This window comes from Archocentrus centrarchus, chromosome 16, assembly GCF_007364275.1.
Source record: "Archocentrus centrarchus isolate MPI-CPG fArcCen1 chromosome 16, fArcCen1, whole genome shotgun sequence".
Lineage (NCBI taxonomy): Eukaryota > Metazoa > Chordata > Actinopteri > Cichliformes > Cichlidae > Archocentrus > Archocentrus centrarchus.
Window position 1 is genome coordinate 20,927,270 of NC_044361.1, and position 26,320 is coordinate 20,953,589.

At 39.3% G+C, this 26,320-nt stretch overlaps 1 protein-coding gene across 1 annotated transcript; it reads left to right on the forward strand.

The window, feature by feature from the left end:
* The first annotated feature begins 1,079 nt into the window (after window positions 1-1,079).
* On the forward strand, window positions 1,080-25,908 carry st14 (ST14 transmembrane serine protease matriptase). The gene is made up of 19 exons (XM_030749030.1): window positions 1,080-1,314; window positions 10,064-10,211; window positions 10,851-11,011; window positions 13,975-14,045; window positions 14,433-14,602; window positions 15,303-15,338; window positions 15,812-16,040; window positions 17,711-17,850; window positions 17,994-18,094; window positions 18,438-18,547; window positions 19,087-19,217; window positions 19,672-19,776; window positions 20,420-20,527; window positions 20,893-21,006; window positions 21,527-21,646; window positions 22,108-22,288; window positions 22,788-23,056; window positions 23,588-23,724; window positions 24,282-25,908. Exons 1-19 carry the CDS (start codon window positions 1,294-1,296, stop codon window positions 24,441-24,443), a joined length of 2,514 nt encoding a protein of 837 aa, XP_030604890.1. The 5' UTR covers window positions 1,080-1,293; the 3' UTR covers window positions 24,444-25,908.
* The last annotated feature ends 412 nt before the right edge of the window (window positions 25,909-26,320 follow it).

Sequence of the window (26,320 nt, forward strand, 5' to 3'; positions counted from 1 at the left end):
AGGAGGATTGATACCACAGCAGCAGGACGGTGCCCCCAAACGCAACTTAAAGCTTTGCGCCGGCTACCTTAAGACCAAAGAAGAGCAAGCAGTGCTGACTCTCATTGTCCTTCCTCATCATTTACCTGACCTGAAACATTTATGTAAGCAAAGCATTCCTGACATCATAAGATCTTTGGAGGGTTTTCAACTTTTGTTATTAAAACAAAAGGGGGGTATTCCACATACTAAAATACTCTAGATTTATACAAAATACAGAACTGTAATTATCTTGTCTATATGTGTGTGATTTTGAAATACTTCAAGTCTCCGCAAATCATCACAGTGAAAATTCTGTAAAGCAAAAATCACTCTAACACATACACATACTGCAAAAACCATTAAGTCAGCACAGCCTTTGGTAAATATGGCACTGAAATATACATTTTTGTACTTATTATTATTGTTGTTGTTGATGCTGTTGTTCTAAAAGTACTCTAAAGTATTACTGACAGTATGGTAAAGCAACACAAAAACTTCAGCTTATTTGTTATAGTTTTAAGTCCTTATGTTGAGTGTAGTAGATGAGTGTAGTAAACTAGGACACTGTACTGTAGACTAATACAACACGCAGTTTATATACTGTGAGCAGTCCACATGAATACAGAATGGTTAAAGAATTTATGAAAAATGAACAACATTGTGATATCTAGAATTTAGAATTTTCTTTTATATATATATATATATATATATATATATATATATATATATATATATATATATATATATATATATATATATATGTATGTATGGCAGCAATCTCCGGAAGCGGTCAGCAGGGGGAACACATGTCTTGGAAATAAAGAAATTAAAAATTCTTCTTCCAGCACGTCCCCAAACAGAGCAGGTGGTTGAACAAGATGTTACCCCGCATTCTTAACACTGCCAGAGAGCATACACGGACATTTAGAAATGTGATTGCTTTCACAGCTTAGTGAAGGCCATTAAATGACCACTAACGTGCTATTTGTAGGTCGGGGGCAGGGCCAGCAGGTGTTTAGGGGCGCGGCTTGTCATAGGCGTGTGAGGGGGAAAAAAAAAAAAAAGAAGAGATCGGCTTCAGGTGTTTCAACAACCCGGCCCACTGCGACTCAAGAAAGTGTGTGCAACAACGTTGTTTCATCGTTAGACAAGTACAAATACACGGTTTTACTTTATACTGAAATAGGACAACTTCAATATTCGTAACTTTGCTGAACTTTTGTGAAGAGGAACAAGCTGCAAACAAAGGGTTGTCTCGATCCTTCATTGAAGATGTGTGCCGCCAGATACGCTGTAAGTTCCTGTACAACTTAACATGACAGATTTTTATCTAGTTCTTTTTTCTTCTTCTTCTTTTTAGTCTTTGGGATCAGCAGTAGCCCACTGATTCCTGTTTAGTCGTACGCACTCGCACAGTTCTACTACACAAACAATAACTAATATTTTTTCTGTAAAATCTAACACTTGTCATACATTTAGCACCTGACAGCGTTCTGCTGGTTATGGTCTGAAACGACTAATGTTTCTGGGCCTCGCCCATCCCAGGCTCAGCAGGATGAAGTTCCCTCTTAATGAATACATAAACTGGGACCTCTTGAGTTTGATAAATTGGTCCTTTAGGGTTTTTCATTTTGGACAACAAAAAAAAAAATGCCTACAATTTGTGTTCGATATCGATCTTAATTGATCAATCGGAATTAATTCAAGATAAAAAAAAAAAAAAATGCTAGAAATAATGAACAATTGTACTTTCTCAGAATCCATGGTCTTTTAGTTTTTAGCTTTTTGCAAATCCAATATTTTTTTTTAGGTGTGCACGGTGGCGCAGTGGTTAGCACTGCTGCCTCACAGGTAGAATATCATCTGGAAGGCCTGGATTCGTTTCCGCCTTGGCCCAGGCCTCTCCTGTGTGGAGTTTGCGTGTTCTCCTCGTGCCTGCGTGGGTTTTCTCCGGGTACTCCGGCTTCCTCCCACAGTCCAAAGACATGCACTTACTGGGGTTAGGTTAATTGGAAACTCTAAATTGCCCATAGGTGTGAATGTAAGTGTGGATGTCTCTCTGTGTTGGCCCTGCGTCAGGCTGGGGACCTGTACAGGGTGTACCCTGCCTCTCGCCCTATGTCGGTTGGGATAGGCTCCAGCCCCCCGCGACCTTGAACAGGATAAGCAGAAGTGAATGGATGGATGGAGGTATGTTTAGTGTCATATCAGATCAAGTAAGTGTGGTGTAGTGATTAAAACTGAACGATCACTGGGCGCTGCCAAAGAAGAGTTGTTTTTCCTGCAGTAATAGGGAGTGAAACTGTGAGAGCCTCAATCAAGCTTGTGCTAGCTTCTGTTTGCATAATTGGTTTTTGTCTCCCTTTACTGACCATATGAGTGGCATTTCCTTTTTGTTTAAACTTAGTTGAATGTCAATTACTTTGTTGAATTTAAAAATCTAAACTGTAGATTGTCCCCTTCTGAAAAACTCCATAGCCTGTGTGGGCAGAGTGTCGCTGAGACTTTTTCTAAGAAACACTCAAACTGTTTTTATATCTGCAGTAGTGCCACATTTTCAGTGTTCCTCACCACAATGATATGGTGTGGCTTTTGTAGCAGAGCTGCCACCAAGTAATCAGATTGGCAATAGTATCAGTTTGGCAGTAAAGTTATTATTTTTGGCATTAAAGGCTTTTTGTGGAAGAATATTTACTCAGGCTTGAATGTTAAGGGCTAATAGGATGATAAAACTGCTAAGAGTGTATTTTGCCTAACCTACAGGTCAAATTCTTCCAGAACATGCATACATTATTTAAATGTACATGCAATTCTTGTTATTTCATCCTGTAATTCTGTCTTGTTTAAGACTCTGTGCATTACCAGCACATCATGTGGGTGGAAATAAAAGTGTCAGACAGCCAAAGGTGAACTTCTCTTTGCAAAGACATTCATTAATGGTTGCAAGGCTTTGGCCAGTGCTGCTTAAAACCACTTGCACTTCAACTTTTATTTGACGGCTGAGTGAAAAGAGTTTAGGCTTGCAGGCTAGTTCATTGCGTTATGTACCACAAAGTGTACTTTGAGTAACTAGCAAAAGGAATAGGGAACAGAAACTATATTTCTTACTTAGTTTAGAATTTAATTTTCATTTCATTTCAAACCTTTATTTAACCAGGAAGAAAAACACATTGAGATTAAAATCTCTTTTTCAAGTGTGTCCTGGGTTGACAAATATTCACAGAAAACAGCCATATAGGTCAAAACGATGTCATTAAAAATTAAACAAAACATCTACAGCTCATTGCAGTCATTGGCAGGTTATTTAAAATTGCCTTAAACTCACGTATTGAAACCAGGTCCTTAAGCTTGAGGTCTTTTTGAATTTCGTTCCATGTAATAGGAGCAGCGAATTGGAATGCTTTTTTGCCTGTCTCAGTCCTGGCCTTAGGAACAGACAACAACAAACAATCCTGAGACCGCAGAGTGTAAGGACCTGAACTCTTCTGTTGCAAGTGGGTCTGAAGGTAGGAGGGAAGCAAACCTAGAACACACTTCTATATAAGAACGCACCAATTTTTAAATCTGCGAACCTTAAGGGAGGGCCATCCGACACCGTCATACAGCAAACAATGATGAGTAAGAGCCTTAGAGTTTAAGATAAATCTTAATGCTCCATGATACACAGTATCAAGAGCATGTAGACTCTTAGATGAAGCATGCATGTACAGAACATCCCCATAGTCAAGCACAGGAAGAAATGTTGCAGCGACCAATTTTTTTTTTCTTGCCTCAACTGAAAAACACGATTTTATTCTAAAATAAAAACCCAGCTTCAACTTTAGTTTTTTGATTAACTGTTGAATATGAGAAGTAAATGAAAGAGATGCATCTATTAAGATCCCAAGATATCTGTACTCTGATACACCTTCTATTTGGGTACCCTGAGGTGTAGATATCCGGGGCAGGCTCACAGATTTAGACTTGGAGATGGTGTTAGAAAACAGCATGACTTTTGTTTTGTCCACATTTAAAACAAGTTTTAAATTGTAAAGATTTTGTTGTACAATGTCAAAAACCAGCTGTAATTGAGACAGTGTTTGTGCTTGAGTAGGTGCAGAGCTGTCTATGACACAGTCATCAGCATAAAGGTGAAAAGTCACATTCTCTACATTCTGTGTAATGTTGTTAATATAGAGAATAAAAAGGAGTGGACCTAGGACTGACCCCTGTGGTACTCCGTTGGTTAAAGTGACTGAAGTTGAAGTTAGCCCCTCAACGTGCACACACTGAGTCCTGTTGGTGAGATAGTTTTCAAACCAATTTAGTGTCTGCTCTGACAAACCCACTTCTACAAGTCTGTTTTAAGAGAACATGATTAACAGTGTCAAATGTTTAGAAAGGTCTATAAAAAGAGCAGCACAGTGCTGTTTATTATCAATTGCACTGATAAAATCGTTAAGAACTTTAGGGGCAGCTGTTGTTGTACTATGCATTTTTCTAAAACCTGATTGAAATTCAGAATGACATTAACAGATACCTAAATAATAATCAGTAGCACATGTCAAAATATCTCAACTGCCATTGTCAAGGTCAGGGATGCTGTCAGTGTAAGGCGTTTGATCCAAAATAAATGGAAGAGTATCTTCTGACTTGACCGCGGGCTTCTATGAAGACATCGAAAAATGCTGCCTTTTTATATTAATTCTCGCTTTGTGATATTTCCCAGGAAATAAAATGCATATCTGCAAGAATCAAAATCACATGTTACAGTCTAAGAGTTGCTGTAGATGGTAAACTCACACCTGCATACATCTGAATGAATGCATTCAAATTTTGTCCAGCCTTGTGATCATAAAGATGAGAGAAAATGCTCACTGTCCTTTCTGGTTTCTTAAAGTTGTGGCATGTCTTTACAATATTAGAAATCTGTGGAAATTCTAAATATTTCTAAATTTAAATGTGTACATGTTGAGATGTGACAATGAAATCAGGATTTGTAAATGTAGTTCATTTGCAGCTGCACAATTCCTGCTTTGCCGCATGCAGATCTTGTATCTTTACTGTATTTACCATCACTTTACTACTTGACCTTTCCTAATGTGCTGTAAAAGTCGAACTGCCTGCGTGTGTTTCTCTGCAGTGCACAGTAAAAAGGTACTTGAATAACAGAAATATCTATAAAACAAAGCTGGGTTTGGATGGATGTAGTATAAATGGGTACATCCACACCTCACCTTTTTATCTTAAAGCAAAACTAGATACCTTTACAAATTCAATAGATAAATTACATAAGTAATTTATCTATTGAATCAATTTTTAAAAAATTGATTACTCACAATGAGGTCGATCTTAGATGCTGGTTCAAATGGGAATATTGTGATTAATGCAGTCAGTCTGCTCTCTGTTTGTGTGGTGACTCAGCAGAGCAGTCGGTAAATAATCCTTCAGGCAAGGCCGTGCTGCCTTTTCTTCTCTGTTTCAGTCCACATTTCAAGCAGCTGTGTTCAAATCTAGCAACAAAAGTAAAGGGAATGCAGTGATGGTGTCAAAACTCGTATTGGCTTCACTGAATGATGCATCCCAGTTAACGCTGGCAAAACTGAAGACAGCTTTAATCTTACACTGTTTAACTGTGGTCAGTTATATTCAGCCTGACAGACTTTATTGCATAATTCAGCTTTAGCCACCGTCTGCATCTTTGGGTACAGAATGTGCCAGTGGGCACAACCTGATATATTGTTCTTCCTCCAGTAGTGAGAAAGATGCAGTGAGGGATGATTTGTTGAATTATCTCTTCCCAACCTTCAGCCTGGTTCAACATTTTTTCCCATGGTATGCTCGGAGGTATTGTCAGGTGAGAAATGTGTGTAGGAGTTTGCTCACTAAAAATTAATGACATCTCTACAGTCTGTATTGTGCTGATTGGCTCTTTTGGTCACCATACCAAGGCATATAAGGTAATGCCATCTTTTTTAGACATAAGCGTGTTTATGGATTTTAAGGCTAACTACTGCATATGTTTAACAAGCTACAATAAAGCCTGCTGTGGCTCCATAGGGAGCTTGGTAAAATCTGCATTAATTGATGTCACTTAGGTCACCATCTAGTGAGGCTACAGACTAGTTTTACAGAGAAATGTCTGGGTGTCTGGACTTAAAAAGAAATGGCCAGCCTGTCCTCATCTCTGCCCGAGGCTATCAGCTAGAGGCTGTATTAGCTGCTGCTATCATAACGCAATGGATCTGCATTGTGTGTGTAATGTAGCCTCTAGGGCTGCACTTGGGAAAAAAATTCAGAAGAAAAATCTCTGGATTTGGTCTATTGATTTTGATATATAAACTGTCCTTGAGTATTGTAACAATGGTATGGCAGTACAATACTTAATGCCTGGCCTCTCGTGAGCTTGCAGCCCCCAGAAAAATTCAGAAGGTGCAGCTCTGAGAAATACACAGGAGTACTATAAACACTTGAGTTAAATGGAAAGAGAGAACATAACAAAGTAATCACCCTCCTTGTCCTTTTTTTTTTTTTTTTTTTTCCTTGGGCAGTATAGCACAGAATACCAGGCAGCACCCGTGTGAACAAACACGATAGTGTGAAAACATGGCTGCTTGCATATAGCTCAGATTTAGTTGACACCCATTTAAGAGGAAGTCTTGAAGTATCAGTGGGTGTGTACAAGTGTGTCTGTAGTCCTTTTTTTTAAAAATTTTTTTAACATCAGACATTTCGATTTGTTATGGTTGGACAGCTAATAATGCTCTGAAGGTGAGTCAGCATGCCCAAAACTAGGACCCTGAAACTGAAGACATCACATGACAGTGGCTGCTGTGAAATCATTGTCACTACACTTGCCACTTGTAACTGTTTAATAGTTCAGTCTGGTTGTGGATAAAATGTCAAGTGTGTCAAAACTTGTGGGATGTTTTCTTCTTCTGTAGTATTGATTAACTACTTTAAAGTAGAGCACAACGGCTAAATTGTATAAGATTTGACATTTGCCTTTCTCAACTTTTTTTTTTTTTTAATAGAGTTGCCAGATCAATGATTATGTAAGAAATCATGATGTATAGAGTCCCTTTAAAAATAATCAAGTGGAGTGGTGGTATCTCATAGTATAATAAATTGGTTTTGAATATACTGAAAACCATAGTAGAAACTCAAGAGTAAGCTTTTAGACCACACCTCATAAGCAGAACGTTCCTACTCGTAAGACCGGTTAGACAACAAAGACACTGAATACTGCTGCTCACTTTTTAATGTTTAACAAACCTGTGGTGACCCACATTGTTTTCTTTTAAACATTAACTCTAGTTTGAACCCATTGGTCTAATGAGTTTATTGAAGTTGTACACAACCTGTCCTTGAGTGACCCGCCATAACTTGAAACACTGGTGGGTGTTTAGATTTTCACCACATAATTGCACTATTTTAAATTTATTTTGGAGTAAAACGAATCTAAGATGCTCTGCTTTGCTTAAAGGTGTTTGCTTTTCCTATTGTTTGGCGAGTGCTCCTTTTGAATTGTGACAAACTAATACATCTGTCTGATAGGCTCCTCCTCTAAACTCATCCAGTGACTTTTTTTTTTGTGTGTCATTTGTCTTTTTGTGCTCCTCCTCCTGTTGTGGTTGCAGTCAACATATGCCACTCAAATCTTTTTTTTTTTTTTTTTTTAAACTTATGACTTACTTTATATATATTTAACCAATTATTTGAACAATTCAAACAGTATCAGAAAATGCAAATGTTAATTGATCATAAGGGATAAAATGTGGTTTATTTGATGTTCAGCTGTGCTTTGTAATCAGTTCTAGTCATAGGAAAACTGCACCGCTACAAACACAAGGGTTTGTTTTGAAAGTATTTTTTTTATCAGAGGTGCACCTTGTGATTTAAAGACATTTGAGAACCACTGAGCTTGGCTGGCTAGCTAACTAAAGATCCATCTTCTTCACCAACTGGAGGTTGCAGATAGGGCAGTGGCTCCCATGTCCTGAATCATCTGTTTCCACAGCAACAGGAGATAACTCTTTCTTCACTACCTCTTTGCCTGACCTCACCTGTCTGTGCCTTATTCGATTCTGCCCCCCCCCTCCTTTTTTAATTTCCACAGCCTTGTTTGAGGTCTTGCCATAGTTAGCTACTGTATCACAACAATAACAAGCCCTGTAAATGGTGCCCTCTCTTGTGTGGTGTGCTCACACAAAGTGCCTGAGTGCCTGTGTCTTTGAAGGTTAAAATTCTATCACAAGGCTGTGTTGTTAAGAATCCTTGTGTATTTTTCAGTGAGTATATGCAGTTGCCAGAGCTGTCTTAGCAGGTATGTTGTACACCTGAATATCAAGTAGACTGCGTCAGTTTATGTCAACATCTTGTAGCTTTAGTTCAGTGTTGATTGATGGCCTACAGTACTATAATAGTACTATAATACTTTTAGCATAGCTCACTGAGTTGGCTACACATTCAAAATCAGATAGTATTTCCTTCTTCTAGTGCAGAATGGGATATGATGAAGAGTATGTAATGGTTTTATTAGGCTGTGATCAGGGTGACTAATAAAGAGAGACCCTGGAGCACTTGCTGACCCTGTATCTAATGATTCCCCTCATTTTAGCCCATGATTGCTGTTGCAGATTCCAATTAGAAAGCATGTGTGGAAGCCCTAGCTAGGCAAGAATAGCCCTTAATTGCCATGAGTTATCATCTAGACTCATGTAATTGAGCCCCCATCTTAAGGGGCAGCACATCTGACAAATTGATTTAATACCAAAGTGATTCTCCATCCCTAATGGCACTCTGGCTTCTTCACTCAGGGGCTACAGACACTGAATTCATTGTGTGTTGATTACTAACAGGCCTAAAACCTTTCTTTCTGTCCACCCACTTGAACAAGATTGGCAAGAGACTTTCATACAGAATTGACACACACACACACACACACACACACACACACACACACACACACACACACACGGAAGTGCCTACCCATATATTCTATGAGGTTTTATCTTGGTTATTGCAGAATTACTAAATGTAAGGCATGTGTGTGCTGGTGCATGAGTGCAGAAGGCACACTTGCTAAACAGGTTTTGCCAGACCTGCCTAAACTTGTCACACTTGGAAGACAGTCCAAAGCATTTCACAACACATCATGTAACTGTTGCAGCGCTGCAGCATATTATTAGAATAAAACTGTTCTACCTCTATTACAGGGAGCTAAATTTTTTTAGACTCTTCAGGACAACTCATGAGAGATGCAAAAATTTTGAACCTGTTTAAGATGCTCTTATCGCTTCTGTTATGGGTTTAATGCATTTGGAAAGTTTCTCAAATTAAAGGTATAAAAAGTTCCATGTTTTCAAATTTCATAGAAATGCTCACAGAGAAGATGATGGCTAGAGGCTGTAATCATTTATACCATTCTGTACAAAAACATGTATCAAATAAGTAGTCTGTACATTGCATACAGAGATTTTCAGAAAAAATCCTCCTGTTAAACACTAGACTTTATATCAAATGTTGTAATTTGGAAGTATTGTTATGAAGCCTTAAGTTTTGGCATTTTTGTTGCTGACGTTTTACACACACACACACACACACACACACACACACAATACAGCGTCACGCTCTAAATTATATCATCCTCTAAATGAGACCATTATTTCGAATATTAATAAACAGTTTGTATTAAATATGATTTGATGCTAACAATAAAGACCATAAGATAATTAGAAAAACCTTTATTAAAATCTAAATCAAATGAGCTGTGCAGTCATTTTCTAATAGACTTCTATACTGCTGACCAGAGACGAAGGGATGGCCATTAGGATGCATTAGAATAGAGGTTCAAGTAAATTACACACTGGCTTCACTTTTCAGACCCGGCGCGATCTCCATCTTTTCTATAGTCCTCTTCATACACAAGAATTTTGGTGTCTATTTTAAGGTTTAGGTAAAACTAAATATTTCTCTGTATTTCATGGTGTAATTGTTACCTGCACTGAGAATGTGCTTTATTTTGTTTTCTCACTGTGTTTTTGCTCTTTCTCTGCACCAGGGTCACAGTGGCAATCACGAGCGGATTGACTTTTTAACCGAGAAAGAGAAGGCCCCATCAAAGAGCAAGACCGGCGTCGTGATTGGCGTTGTTGTGGCAGTTCTCATCCTTGCAGCTATTGCAGCCTTCCTCATTTGGTTTTTTGTCAGTGAGTATTGAAAACTTTCTTTTAATATGCCATCCAGGGAAGGTGCTTGGTATGTCATACTGTGCTTTGATATATTTTGATAGATTTAAGATGAAGACAGTAGCCGGACATCGTGTGGACGATCTGTCCGAAAATCAGAGTTACTCTTGACAGCATTTTAAATAAGCACTGCAGATATTTGCATTAACATTGCTTGCTGCCAAACCTTTTAAGGCATGATAAACAGTGAAGTGGATCATTTACCCTTGCTGTGAAGGCACAGCTCTTTGAATATGAGTGCAAGAGTGGCTTGTTTGGGTTTTGTAATTTCCCATTAGTGTTAGCCTATTTGACAGTTCTGACGTTCTTTTTAATAACGCAAAGGAGAAAAATGTCACAGAGACCATGGCGCAGCTTTCTTGTCATTTACGCATCCAGAGCCTGATAAAAAGGCTTCTGAAGTCTTGATAAACACCATCTTGATTCGACTGACTGTTTTAATTGCCCTGAGATGCAAGCTGTCTTCACAGCATAAAATTGCACTGTACAGCCTCAGCTAGTGCTTCAAGGCCTGTTTAAAACTTTCCCCTTTCATCAGAAGCAGCTATCTCATTGCATTTTGTTGATCAAACACTTAACTCTCATCTGCTTCTCTCCAAGTTAAAGATGCTGATCCAGGAGCCATCTCAAGTAAGCAGCGCCGTCTTTCCATACCGGTTTTTAGTGGGCGTGTAAAGCTGGTTAATCAACCTTATGACCAAAAGCTGGAGGACCTCAGCAGCCCAGAATTCCGGAGTCTGGCAGAAAACTTGGAGACAGTTGTAAGTCTGATGCCCAATTTTGTTCTTGTTTTTTTTTCTCATGTACAATGTTACTGTTATTGTTAACTATTTTGAGCAGAGTTTTCAGTTCCCTTGTTAAAGATTAGCACTGAATGTTGTTTTCCATTAAGGAAATGCTTTTTAAATATGTCCATCCCAGTGCACAGAAAGCGCTAAAGGGCACATTTGTATGGGTGGAATAAAACTCTGTGCATTCCCTGAGTAATTCCCTCAAGAGCATCTCCTATTATTGGAGGCACTGGAGATGTTTGTAGCACCACTTAGGAGAATGTTGATAACAAAAAGCCCTCCCTCAAACCCATCAAGCACACACTTTCTCACTGAAAGCTACATAAGTGAGGGTGTTAGTTGAGAATTAGAGTGGAAGTGCTGGACAAGAATATGAGATGACTAGACAATTGGATGAAAGCTTAGTGATGCGCAACTCCGCTTCCAAAAAAGTTGGAAAGGATGCTGAGTAAAATCTAGACAACACATAAAGCACTAATTTGCATATCAATTAAACCTTACATTTAATCTAAAATGGAACAAAGAGAACAGATTACACGTTTAAAGTGATCATATTTGTAAAAGTATACTCATTTGAATTTGATGCAAGCAACATTTTTTTTTTTTTTTTTTTTAAAAGAGGAAAAAAAGATGCAGTCATGTTTACCACTGTTGTTGCACCATCGCTTTTTTAACGGCACACAGGCAGTGTTGTTTCACTGTTTCTTTTTCTGACCCCAAGTCATTTCTGCTGTTTGTGTCTGTTTTTTGATTCCGTTCGAGAGCTCAAAGGTCACAGCCATTGCTAGTTTGCAACGTTGTCTCTTTATACAGAGATTTCTCTGGATTCTTTGAATATTTGTATTATGGTAGATTGCAGATGATGGAGTCCTGAAATTCACTAAAATTTTTCATTAAAATACGTTCTCTTGAACTGTTAAATTAACTATTGCTTCTAAAGGTCTCTCTGGTTTGCTCTTTTTTTTTTTTTTTTTTTTTTTTTTGTAATACCAATACTACTTGAGTTATTAACCTCAAGATATGAGATCCTCCACCAGGCTTATTATTTTTCAGATTTACATAGCTTTGCCAGCATGTTTCTCTTGTGTTTTTTTTGTTTTTTTTGTTTTGTTTTTTTTGTTTTGTTTAAAACCAGCATCTAATTCAAAATGAGCATATGCACTATATTGCCAAAAGTATTTGCTTGTCTGCCTTCACGTGCATATGAATTTGAGTGACTTCCTCATCTATCCACTCTCTGCCACTTTTATTCTTTTGAGCTGTCATAGGGCGAGAGGCAGGGTACACCCTGTAAAGGTCGTCAGTCTGTTGCAGGGCCAACACACAGACAACCATTGACACTCACATTCACACCTATGGGCAATTTAGAATCACCAATTAACCTAACCCCACTAACTGCATGTCTCTGTGCTGTGGGAGGATTCAAACCCAGAGTTTCTCACTGTGAGGCAACAGTGCTAACCACCACATCACTGTGTTGCCCCATTCTTAACCCACAGAGTTTAATGTCGGTCCACCCTTAACAACTATAACAACTTCAGCTCTTCTGGGAAGGCTTTTCACAAGGTTTAGGAATATGTTTATGGGAATTTTTGACCATTCCTCCAGAAGCAGATCTTTGAGGTCAGACACTGATATTGGCTCACATTCTCCACTCTAACTCATCCCAAAGGTGCTCTATAGGGTTGATGTCAGGGCTCTGAGCAGGCCAGTTGAGTTCTTCCACACAAAACTTGCTCATCCATGTCTTTATGGACCTTGCTTTATGCACTGGTGCGCAGTCATGTTGGAACAGGAAGGGGTCATCGTCAAACTGTCAAAGTTGGGACCATAAAATTTCCCAAAATGTCTTGGTATGCTGAAGCATTGAGAATTCCTTTCACTGGAACTAGGGAGCCGAGCCTGGCTCCTTAAAAACAACCACACACCATAATCCCTCCCCTCCACCAAACTTTACACTTGGCACAGTACACTTGGACAAGCACTGTTCTTCTGGCAACTGCCAAATCCAGACTTGTCCATCAGATTGCCAGACAGAGTAGCGTGATTCATCACTCCAAAGAACACGTCTCCACTGCTCTAGAGTCCAGTGCTGGCTTGCTTACAACACTGCATCCAATGCTTTGCATTGCACTTGGTGATTTAAGACTTGGCTACACCTGCTCAGCCATGGAAACCCATTCCACGAAGCTCTCTACGCACTGTTCTTGAGCTAATCTTTGGACGTCTATAGCAACTGAGTCTGCAGATAGTCGGTGACCTATACGCCTCAACATCTGCTGACCCCACTCTGATTTTTTATTTTTTTTTTTTTTTAAATGTGGCCTAACACTTTGTGGCTGAGTTGCTGTCATTCCACTTTGTTATAATACCACTAACAGCTGACTGTGGAAGATTTAGTAGCGAGTAAATTTCATGACTGGGCTTGTTGCACAGGTTTCATCCTATCATGGTTCACTTCGTTCTCAGGAGAGCGACCCATTTTTTTCATAAATGTTTGTAGATGCAGTCTGCATGCCTAGGTGCTTGGTTTTATACACCTGTGGCCATGGGAGTGATTGGAACACCTGAATTCAGTTATTTGGATGGATAAGTAAATACTTTTGGTAATATAGAATAGTTTTCAAAAAATACCAGAATATTTTATGTTAGTCAGCTGCATTATCAGGTTAACCACTTTCCTCAGACTTAATATCACTTTTATTTTATCACTAGTCATACAAATGACATCTTATCTGCATCTGACCAATAGTCTGACTCTACTGTTTTTTTTTTTTTTTTAAACCCACAAGGATCCCTAGCTTTGAACTTAGCTAGCAGTGTACATGTTTGACTTATGGTTTGTAGTTTCAGCTTTATGATATTTATATGTTGAGTATGAATATATGCACAGATCTTGTAAATGATAAGTGAAATGCATTTTCTCTACACAGATTGGGAACTATTTAAAGGAAGATCCAGTTCTTGAAAAATATTATACCAAAACTGTGGTCACTGGATTCAGGTACTGTTGTTATCTTGAGTTCCTCTAACTGTTTAATAGTGAGGGGACAGTCAGCTACAATGCTTTATTTATTTATTTTTTTAAACTTTACATCAAATCTTGAAGAGTCCTTTTTTTTGTACAAAGGTCTTTGGTTGTTGCTAGTATTACAATGATAAATGTAGTTAGTACCACCCACAGCTATGCTTGTAGCACTCTAGTGTAATAATATATGAATTAGTGGCCAGTCGCTGTAACCTCTAGTATTATTTAGCTTTTTAGATTGTATGAGTTTGGCTTTTGCCATTCAGAATAATCCAAATCCCACATGTTCAGCTTACTTTTGTGTCCTTTTGAATGTCCAAGTCTGTTTGCTTACTTCCATTTCTGTTTCTCTACTCACACCAGCAAGGGCGTGACAGCCTATTACTGGTCTCGGTTTGACGTTCCAACAACTGAACTGGAGCTTATACCAGACGTTTCAGAGATGCGGGTGTTGGATGCACTGGAGAATGGCATTAAACAAAGCCGCATGAGAACTTTACAGGATATCAAGATCAGTGAAATCACTTCCTCACGTATGTAACACCAGGTTCTGGTGGCTAGCGTCACGAAAGAACAGAAAACACAACAAGGTTGCTGTAGCTGGCTCTAGTATTTGATATTTAAAAATCAAGATAAGATAAAGCATTGTGAATACAGATCAAAATAAGGTTATTGTCAAATGCTATCAAGTTTGGTATTCTGTTTGGTTTGTATTTATATTACAGGGGCTTCCTTTGAATTGTGCTGATAAGATGATAACTGATAAGCCAGACCTCTCAGCTTGTGCTGCATCTGAGATTGCACATTTTATGCTGTTTGGATCCTCTAATGATATTAGCTGGGCCCTGGCCTCGCTCGAGACAGCCATTTTTCTTCCTTCTGTCTTCTCAGCATTCACATTGCATTTGTCCACATCCTGGCCACCAGCCAAGTGCTGGCCCTGTGACTCAGTGGTTTTGGTCCTCTTTAAAATGATTTCTGTGGGTATGATTTGATGTTGCTGTCCCAGATAGTTAGACAGAGATGTATGAGCTGCTGCTGTAGGGCAAGGTGAGATGGAGCAGAAAGAGCTACACACCATCACCGGTTCTCTTAACCGCAGGGAAATGGAACAGAAAATGTGCAACCCAAATATTTTAGGCTCATGCATCAAATTCTATCAGCCTCCCAACTTTAGTGACCCATTCTTACCTTTCCTTCTGTTTCTCCCCACCCCCTTCTCTGTGTCTCCAGTCACAGATTTTCGTGTGGCCAAGGACCCAAGAGCCGGTGAGTACTGCGTGTCCCATTTCAATCACTCGCAGTTGTAATTTTCCAGCTGGCTAGATGCTCACACTCCTGCCATTCTGTAACGAATGGCTGGTCTAGCCTGTACTGTACATGTGCTGCTGCCCAAGTCAGAGATTGAGAGCTGAGTACTGGGCAAGAGCGAGCCACTTTTCTTTGACACTGTCTGGCGGTTTATAACTTTCGGATGTATTATTTTGCATTACATATTAGCCATTCTCACAGTACACTAAATAACAGGGTAGAATTAATTACAGAAACACTTTTTAAAAACAATGTCATAACTTTATGCAACAGTTTATTAATTTGCATATTAACTGTCGTCATATAAGTATAACATGTGTTTTACAAAGGCACTACTGGCCATGATGATGATCAGATTTTTTTTTTCTTGTCTCTTTCCCAGTCCCACATGTCCCTGCACACTCTGATTTAACCAATTCTCTCATTCCCAGATGAGTGTTTCAGTCCTCTGGATGCTGATGCAACGCCAAAGAATTTTTCATCTCCAGGGTACCCTACAGGCTACAAGTCCAAGTTACGGTGTCAGTGGCAAATCCGAGCTCCAGAGGAAAACATTATAGTTGTCAATTTCCTTTATTTCCACATTGAGGATGACTGCTCTCACGACTTTGTCTCCATCTACGACTCCTTGAGTTCAGACTATTCTCAGGCCATTACAGTGTAAGTAGGGCTGTAAATATCCAGACGTTTTGTGGTACAAGCAAGAGTAACAATTTATTAACCTCCTAACACCCTGCATCCACACATGTGGACATTACATTTTGGCTTTGCTGCACCTTATACTTCATTCTGCTCAGTAATGTTTTATACTTTAAGCCATATAAACTTTGTTGTGTTACGCTGTAAAATAAACCCTTTTTTTTTTTTTTTACAAAAATATTAAACAACCATGTAACAAAATACAGCTTCCTGTTTAAAGAAGAAGCTTCATTAAGATGCATATCAGGTCCATCTTATCTCAGATATCCTGGAGAAATTAAAAATGCATTGAAAACCGGAGCTCAGGTCTTAGGAAGTAAAAGGCAAATCTTGATCAGTGGTTCAGGTATTACCAATATACCATTTATGAGCCAAATGCCTTCCAGTTTTCATTGCAATATTTCCCTGAGAAAGAAATGTCATCATTTACCAAAAACTACCTTTGTACTAGTTCTACATATACTGTGTGTCTTCACGACCACATGTTGCCATGACTCATACAGACTCACAAGGTGACAAAAAGTAAACCAGTAAATTGGCTTGTTTATTTATTTATTTATTGCTACAATATTAGACTCATAGTATTACCATAAACTTGTGAGGATTTTGACCAACATTTGTCTTATTCTTTTATCCCTGATGATCAAAGAGATTCCCAGAAGACAACTAGTAACTTTATATTTGACTTAAAGGTTGCAGAAGGATATCTGAACAAATGTTTTCTTGATGTGGGTGGAACATGTTCCACTTCAATCCTTTCACTGGATTTGTGATTACATTTTTTTTTTGGGTTCTGAAAGCCTTAATGCTATATGTCCAGTTTATTGTCAACTTTTGAGACCTCAGTGAGATTGAGTTGGCTCAAAAGGACCTCTCCTTTCAAATGTGTGAAAGGTGCCACCCTGAATCCTGCTACACCACTGTGTGTAATTGCACTTTGTCATTGGGGGATGGATATGATTCTGAAACTACAAGCTCCTGAATGCAGCATCAGTTGTAGCTGTAGGCAATTTCAAACTTAGAAACCACTGCCAAACAAATGTGTGTTACCAAGTGATGCATAAAATTTTTATAATGCTATTGAGTGATCAGCTTTATCCAAGGTGACATGAGGTTTATGAGAGCCATAATATAATACTCTATAATGACATTATTCTACTGAGGGTAGATGTATTGCTGCACTTGCAGCGTCATTCACACCTCCATGACTCTGCTGCCAGCAGAGCCATGCTGAAACTTTTTGCTAATGTTCCCCTTGTTTGACTTTGAAAGTCCACATAAGCAATTTCTGTCCAGAGCTGACACATCTCTCTCTACATCATTTTCTCTTTCCCCACTTCCCACTGCTTATCTATTGATTTCTTCTTAAAGTATTATTATTTTTCTATAATGCATTTTAAAATTGTTTGCTGTATTGGTGTTTTAGTGCTTGTGGCTTAAAAAAAAAAAAACATAGTTGTGCTTGAGTGCTCTAACTAAGAAAATCCATCAGACATGTAACTTGGCTTCATGGTTGTCTTCTATTTTGATACAAACTTTTATTTTATTTTATTTTTTGGATTCCATAATTGTATCCAGTTTTGTTTACCTTCTTGCTTTACTGCTCCTTTTTTTTTTTTTTTTTTTTACAGGAAGTGTGGTCAGAGGCCTCCCTCTAACCCTCTGGAGGTTGCGTCATCTGGCAACATCATGCTGATTAACTTTATAACTGACACTGATGCAGGGAAACCTGGCTTCCTGGCTCAGTATAAAGCTATCCCCAAGACCAGTGGTAATAAAGTAGAAATTTATATTAATACCATCCTTACTACATATTCAGTTCATTTAGATGTGTTTTACATATATACTTAAATCTATTACAAATCATAATATGACCTGCAAGAATGTTAATGTACTGTATGACGTTCATTTCAGTTATATGTGGTGGCACCCTGTCTGCGAATAAGGGAACCTTAATGTCCCCACTTTACCCAAGCTTTTATCCTCCTGCAATGGACTGCAGGTGGACCATCCAGGTTTGCACCACTCCCTCTTCTCCCAACCCCTCCTCTGTCTGAACCATTTCACACACCCACCCTCCTCCTTCACCATGCTTAGCCTGCCATGAGCGGGATGCTGAGGCAGCACTACTGCTCAGTACCTCTTCTATCTTCATCTGTCAGACTGCCATTTCTGCTGCAGTTCTAGCTGGGCTGCGGTGTTTTGTGTGTTTCGTTGAGTTTGTTGGGGTGTGTAAGGTGTGCGCTGTAGCATGTGAGTGCTTGCATTTACACGTGATAGTTGTGGCTTTGTGTGTACTTAGTTCTGTGAGTTTTGTGTATGATAGAAAAGTCAATCACCTATTCTTCTGTGCTATAGGTCGCCCCTGGGAGCAAGGTACGGGTGAAGTTCACCATGTTCCGCATGAAGGAACCTGGAGTGGACACGCGTGTGTGTCACAAAGACTATGTGAAAATTATGGACACCAGGTAAGAAAATCTGGGCTACAAAAAGTGGATAGTGATACCCTTTTTGTTTCCTCTTTGTTGATTTAGTTTGGTTATCTCAACTCCCCATTGTGCCGCAATCACAAAAATCTTATTAAAATGCAAAAACAAACAGGTCCACAGTGGTGTATCTGATGTCATCATGCCAGTGTAGTTCCTGTGACATCATGTTGCACCAATAGCATCATTGCCACAGAGAAGAGACATAGATGAGGTTGTGTTGTATGAAAGGATCAAACATAGGGCCGTGTGTATGTATATGTGTGTGTATATAAAAATATAAATAATACAGACACACACACATCAGTTTCCTAAATCCACTCTTTATCTCGTTTACTTACTTCCTGTCTACTTTGACTAATTGTCAAGCACTCTAAATGTCAGCAGTTGTTTTCAGTTTTGTATGGTCACAATATTTCTGCTTGTTGCTGGTTTTTCATAAGTAATTACTTTTTTCACCAAAGATACTGTAGCATGGTACAACACTGAATTTTGCTTCAAACATTGGTATTGTGTCCCAGGTATTGTGGCGAAACCACCTCACTGGCTCTGACCTCCAACACCAACATCCTAGATGTTTTTTTCCACTCTGATGGGTCCCACACTGACAAAGGCTTCAGTGCAGAGTACAGTTCCTATGATCCTTCAAACCGTAAGTCTTGTGTCTCATCTAAATTTTCACAACATGGGCAAGATGAGGGAAACGTCAGTTACAATGTGACAGTGACAGTTCAAGCTGGTGATTATAGAGTGAGACAGCACAGTAACTGTGTCGTTAGATGGTAACTGACTGGCAGTCAAATGGAGCTGTTCAATGATCAAGCTTTGGAAACTGTGGCTGTGAAACACAAGAGCTATACTAATCATCAAAGAGCTTGTTTATTGAGTCCATTTTATTTGTTGCTGTCAGTCAGGAGCATGCCACTTTCAATACCATCCACTTTTTGTTGTATCCCAGTTTTTCCAAAATGTATTTCTAATTGCTCTAATCAACAGGGACAAGCACCAGCAGCATGACTTATGTTGTGAATATATATCACTCCCTTTTGCTTAATTTGTCATCATCCTCTTTCTGTCCCCTCTCCCTTTATGTGTTATGGTATAAGCTTGCCCTAGCCAGTTTGCCTGCAGCAATGGCATGTGCATTGAACAGAAAATGAAATGTGATGGCTGGAACGACTGTGGTGATATGAGCGATGAGAGGCAGTGCCGTAAGTTCCTCCTTATCCCAGCCCCACTTTTCTTACCTTTGTTCCCTGAAATTCTTTTGGCATCCTGATTTCTACATCTTCCTCTTTACACATTAAAAGAATTGTTTGACATTTTGGGATTTTATTTATTTATTTATTTTAAACCAAGACTTGGAAAGAAAGATTCATATCAGTGTCATATTTGTTGGCCAGCAGCGAGTTAGTTAGCTTAGCTGAACAACATAAAAGAGGGGAAACACTTTGCCTTCTGCATTTGACCAAAGAAGCCAATCTGAAGAGTAAAAAAGTGGCTTATTTTGTCTTCACCAAGAGGTGAAGATCTCAATACTAATGGGCAAGAAAAATTTCACTGATGATAAATTTTTCGTTTTTACTTTTATTTTGGGTGCACATTAAATGAAATGCATTTAACGTGGTAATTGGTAAACTTAAGAGATGTTGCTAGGTAGGTTTTCAGTTCTTTTGTACTGAGTGTATTTTTCCAAATATAAATAAAAACTTAACTTTTTTTTTCCTTTCTGTAGTTTCTGTATCTTGTGACCCACTTGTCTATGTTGTAATGTTCTGTTGTATAAGATCCCATTTTCCAGTCATTCATATATACATCAGTATGAATTGCTTAATGCAATTTTTGTTGCTTCAGAATGTGACAAGGACCAGTTTGCTTGCGACAATGGTATGTGCAAACCGAAACTCTGGGTATGTGATCGTGTCAACGACTGTGGAGACGGGAGTGACGAGAAAATGTGCGGTAAGTATTCCCACCTAATAGAGCACTCTTTGGGGAATGCAAAAAAACCTATTTAGCCTGTTTGCTGTGCTAATTGTGCTAGCATTAAAAGTCCATCATTGCTAATGGTACGGTCACTGACGACTTGGCTGGGTACGCTCATTATTTATCTATAGTGGAGTTTGTTTGAAGCCTTGCCCAGATTGCTAAGCGTCCTTTCAGGTGCTTAATCATATATAATACATGCAAGAACTCTGGATGCTAATGGCTACCGTGGCTGCACCACTAATGTCCTTTTTAAAAGTTATTTTATTGTCTTTTTAGTCAAGTTTTCTTCTTTTTTAATTTTATTACAATTTCTTCAACTCATGTTCTGCTGCCTCAAGGTTGCGACAAAAACGAGTGGTCGTGTGGAAACAGCGTTTGTATGCCACAGACTGTTAGGTGTGATGGTAAGACAGACTGCGAAGATGGGAGCGATGAGGCCAATTGTACAACCAGTAAGTGGCAGCACATATTCTAGTCTCATCCAGTTACCCAGTAGAAAATCCCATTTAAAAAAATTTTTTATTATTATTTTTTTGGTTTAAAAAAAAAAAAAAAAAGCATATTACACAAACCATCTAGTAATTAACCTTCATCCACAGCGCAGCTTAGTTGTTGGTTTAACAAAGATGTTTCTCTGAAAGCCTGATTCTTAACTAACTGCATTTTTGGTTAGTTTTGTTTTTCTCTTTATTTCATTTCCTCCTGCTCTGTGCTTCACTCTTTATCAGGTTCCCTTTCACTCACTCAGACACACACCGAGGGCACCCTTGCATTTCCTTTTGATTTTCACTTCTGTGAATAAAGAGGGAATATTAGACCTCAACCCCAATCAATATGTCCAATCAATGCAATCAGCTCCTCAATCACTCTGCATTGTGTATTCAAGCCTCACTGTGAAGCCCTGCTGATTGCATAGTATTTTACTGGTTAAAGCCTGTTTTCATTTTGGGACCTTTCTCCACCCCACTACAGATGTGGGTGAATGCTCTGGCTTTAACTTCAAGTGTAAGAATGGAGAGTGTGTCAACAAGGTGAATGCCGAATGTGACCGCGTCAGTGACTGCTCTGATAACTCGGATGAGTCCATTTGTGGTAAGGCATGCTTCAATCTCTTTCCCCTTACAAGATTCAGGTTTTTAAAAATTGCTGCAAGTGGACCTAATCTCTTCACTGCCATTCAGACTAGATTGGAGAAGCTGAGTTGAGCTGCACGATGGGCTGTCTGTTAGAAAAGAGCCCCAGGCCTTGACTGCTTTATTTATTTCATTCTTCTTTGAGAGCAGCTCTTGTTATCTCTGAAGTTTTTTTTGTTTTGGTTTGTTTTTTTTCCCCTACATTTAAGCCTCGGGCTTTGTCTGCATTTATTTATTTATTTTAATTTTTTGGATCAGCTAGTATGCAAGTGTGCATTATTAGGATTACAAAGAGTCATAATAGCACTCACAGCCAAGTTTGGCATCATGATGGCTTCAAGTCAGCTCAACTTAATTTTCAGATTTTTCCTCTTACTTTCTATGCCCCTTACTTCAATTATATTTTCTGGTAAATTACAGATTGTGGCTCCAGGCCTTATAAGCTGAATCGCATTGTAGGAGGACAGAATGCTGAGATAGGGGAGTGGCCCTGGCAGGTTAGCCTTCACTTTTTAACCCAGGGGCACGTTTGTGGAGCCTCAATCATCTCTAACAGGTGGCTTCTTTCGGCTTCTCACTGCTTTGTCACCAGCAACTCAGCGTAAGTCACAAATTCATAGCACTCACACACCACTATATAGTAAATTCTATGTAACACATTCCCTATTAAACTGTCCATTCACCTGGGGAAAAAAGAGAACTGTGCAGAAAAGAAGAGTTTATACAGAAATTGAATGAAAACATTCGCTCTGTTACAATTCAGGAAAGAAACTTGATGATGGTGAGGGTTCCTATGTGTGTCATCCATGAAATCATGGGGATGTATTCATCAGAGTGCCCTATAGGTGGTGCACTAACCATGCTGTTCAGCCTGAGCCTCTTGAATTATGACTGAGCTGGAAATGTGTTCATTTTCACAGATTTGGCAAGCTGACAAAACAACAGTTGCAATTAAAGTCTTAAATGTAGCACATGTTGCAGGGCTACATGTTGGTGCATTACATTAGATTATGTCATGTTCATCATATTTCTTACCTGCCATTTTATACCTACATATGAAAAAATTGGAACCTTTACCCCATGATCCTGTACTACCTCAGGAACCTGGTTCCATCCAGCTGGCAAACCTACAGTGGCATGCGGGACCAATTTAAGATTGACAACGTGCAGGCCCGCAAAGTGAAGACAATCATCCCCCACCCGAATTACAATCAGATGACCTTTGACTATGACATTGCTCTGCTGGAGCTCACTGAGCCTCTGGAGTTCACCAACACCATCCAACCCATCTGCCTACCTGATTCTACCCACATCTTCCCGGCAGGCATGTCCTGCTGGGTCACAGGCTGGGGTGCTGTCCGAGAAGGAGGTATTATGAATGTATTGGTGATTCTTTGTAGAACCGTAGTTATCTTTATTTATGTATGTTTGGTTTTCACTGTCGGCCACTGTGTGATCCGGTCTACCACGTTTTTCTTTTTTTGCTTATCCAACACAGATCAGAATTAAAACATCTTGCTTCTCCTGCACCCTCCTCATGTTAAACTGTTCATCTTTCTTTAATCTTTTCTCCCTGCCTCCTCCTTCCCCTCATCTGTCTCACTCCCTTCAGTTTTCTTCCTTTTCTTTAATGTCCCTCCCATTTCTTAATCTCCCCAATCATGACATACTTCTCTTCCATTTCTCCCTGTCTCCCTTTTCTCTCATCTTTTCCCTAATCTGCTCTATTCAATTAAGCCTTTTTCTATATCCATATATCAACAGAGATGTCAGCTCTCCTGGGTCACTTCTTAAACCTTCATTAGCTAACACTAATCCAGCCTGTTAATACCTTTTGATGTTAGCAACAAGCACAGAGGTCATGTGGCAAAGTGCTGACCCCTTTGTCATGCTCTTTCAGGTCAAGGTGCACAGATACTACAGAAAGCATCCGTGAAAATCATCAATGACACTGTGTGTGATGTGGTCACAGAAGGCCAAGTCACCTCCAGGATGCTCTGCAGTGGATTTTTGGCTGGAGGAGTTGACGCATGCCAGGTGAGGGGGAAAAAAAATCCATCCATTCATTCTCTTCCGCTTATCCTGTTCAGGGTTACGGAGTGGCTGGAGGCTATCCCAGCTATCACAGGGCAAGAGGCAGGGTACACCCTGTACAGATCGCCAGCCTGTTGCAGGGCTAACACAGAGAGACAGACATCCATTCACACTCACATTCATACCTATGGACAATTTAGAATAACCAATTAACCTAACCCCACTAACTGCATGTATTTGGATTCTGGGAGGAAACTGGAGTACCTGGAGAAAACCCACGTAAACACAGGGAGAGAATGCAAACTCCACACAGAAAGGACCAGACCAAGGTGGATTTGAACCCAGACCTTCTAGCTGTGAGGCAACAGTGCTAACCACTATGCCACTGTGCTCCCCTGAGTGAAAAAATTGTTTTAATTTTATATATGTGCACATTTCCCAAAGAAATGGATAAAACAGCCACTTTGCTGATATACACAGATCTTCACACGTGTATAATTATCACTCTCTCAAATCCAATCCCAGTCTAACAACCATTCTCCTCCAACCTTTATAACCAGGGAGACTCTGGAGGCCCCCTGGTGTGTTTCGAGGAGAGTGGGAAGTGGTTCCAGGTGGGCATTGTGAGCTGGGGAGAGGGCTGTGCTCGTCGGAACAAGCCCGGTGTCTACTCACGCGTCACCAAGCTCAGAGAATGGATCAGAGAGCAGATAAATATTTGATGGTCATGTGAGGAACAGGGTGGGTTGCAGAGCAAGGAACATCATCAGTGCTTAAAAAAAATCCTGGGGACAGAAAGTTTTATTCTGATCAGAACAAATCTGAGCAAGGTTTGCTCATTTAGCAGCAGGCTGAGAATATTGTTTCATGGACTCGGCTACTCACATGAATGACTTCAAGCACTTTGTCATTGCTAACACGAGCTCCTCCCATCAAAAAAAGCACACCAACACACAATTTTATAGAGTTTTAATGGCATTCTTTAGCACAGTGAGCATAGTTACCCCCATCAGTCTGTGACCTGTTTTAGTGGTAAATACACACAATACAGCAATTTATGAAATATGTATAGTTTGGGAATAGTTTTTCCTCTTTTTATCCAGTGTGACTGGATTGAGAGTGTTTGAGTACAGTATCATACCCTGAAAAGTGCTTTTGTTTTAAAATTTTAGTGTTATATTTTGAAACTGGTGCGATGCCTTCATCCCCTTTCTGCAGAGAATGTTGCTCACTGCCAGTAGGCTCATGCAGAAAATGGCTATAAATTTAGGGTTTTAGGTGATTACAGGAGTTTCTTTTTAAAACAAACACAAAAAAAACAAAAAAAAAACAAACAAAAATGTAGGTAGGCGCATTTTCCTATCCTGCTAAATTGAATGAAAACCAGACGCTGCCTTGAAGGTAGAAAAAGCAGTAATCAATCTGAAAGCCCACAGTTTGTTCTGGAAAATGGTCAGCAGTAAAGTACACCAGGTTTGTAGTCAGCAGACTCAAAAAGGCAAAAACACTAGCATGGGCATTGAAGAGTCAGACTGGAGTGATTCATAAGAAGTTGTAGCAGCCTAGATCAGTTTGTTTTATATTTACAGAGGGCCTCGTCTGTGAATTATTTGCCAAAATGTCATATTCAAAAGGAGGGCAGAGGATGATGTTTAGGTCTAGCTGTCTTTTGAACACATCTCTCAGGTCACTCTCTCAGGTCACTCTCTCAGGTCAGCTGGGGTCTTCCGTCACACAGCCTGACTGTAAATTAGTGGCGTTTTCACTAGTTTCTCATAGTTTTCCTATGAGAGCTTCCTCTGTTTGGTCACTGCCAAAGCAACTCATATGACCTGATGGCTTATTCTAATCCACATGTCAAACTGATTCTGGAACTGTTACACTCAGGATAAGTACTCTAGAGATTTTCCATAAGTTTTTATTTATTGAAGGGGAGAAAATTTAGACTAAATAATAGTTCAGGATAATCCTCAGCTGGTTTTGTTTTTGTAAATTCTGTTGAGACTTCGAATAGTTTAAAAGTGTTGATGTGTATTTTTTTTTTTTTTTTAAAGCAGGGAGAGGCTACACATTTTAGATATTTTCATGAACATTGTATACTGACCATTTTATTCTGTGTGTGTGTGTGTGTGTGTGTGTTTGTATCTATTTTTATATGAGCCATGATAATAAACATCTTTTATCTGATTCCACTGCACCTAATTACATTACCTGTATCATTTGTCTTTGATGGGGTCTTGTTTTGTATTATGTTGTGCATAATGAATGCAGGTCTTGCGAGACTTTTCCCCTTCTCACAGTAGAATTGTAATGAGCGTGTTCTTCTCCTCCCTGTCGTGAGCAGCGGGCCTACCTGGGGAACAAAGGTGACATGGCAAACTCATATTGTCAAATAATACCTACCTTTGTCGCAGCTCTTTTTTTATTACCCTACAAGATAGGCATGTTGGTTTCAGGAGGTGGATACACATACAGTGGGGGTTCTACCATCTCATCTGTCTTCATTAAAAGCAGCACACCACTGGGGGAATAGGAAAATCAACATAGACAGTGCTGCTAATTTATGTATTCATCATTTTTGCTACATGGGAGGCTTTGT